The 295-nt window shown below is 43.1% G+C and overlaps 1 protein-coding gene across 1 annotated transcript in view; it reads right to left on the reverse strand.

Annotated features, from left to right (window-relative positions):
* LOC119581785 (sterol regulatory element-binding protein cleavage-activating protein-like) overlaps positions 1 to 295 on the reverse strand; it is a gene marked incomplete in the record, with an annotated part of 28,708 nt that overhangs the window by 20,157 nt on the left and 8,256 nt on the right. The window contains 1 exon segment of the mRNA XM_037929914.1: positions 13 to 184. Coding sequence (XP_037785842.1) covers positions 13 to 184 — 172 coding nt within the window.

Here is a 295-nt window from a genome sequence, read left to right on the forward strand (position 1 = left end):
AATGCATCACACCTGCTGGATATAAGCACGTGGGGGCCCCTGATACCACAGAGGAGTAGGAGTCGGGGACGGATCCAATCTTATTCCACCTTCTGGGGCTGGGAGGGGAACACTGTAGTTGTAAGGGGACGTTGCATACTCCTGTGGCAAGTACCCAGGAAGGGGCAAATACCACAGAGGTGTGCTGAAATACAAAAATTAATAAAAGCTTAACTATCGTTAAAAGGCTCCTTAACATTAAAACTAGATACCTAAAAATATTGATCAGAATTTTCCTTCTTTTTAATATAAGCAT

Source organism: Penaeus monodon, chromosome 15, assembly GCF_015228065.2.
Source record: "Penaeus monodon isolate SGIC_2016 chromosome 15, NSTDA_Pmon_1, whole genome shotgun sequence".
Classification (NCBI taxonomy): Eukaryota; Metazoa; Arthropoda; class Malacostraca; order Decapoda; family Penaeidae; genus Penaeus; species Penaeus monodon.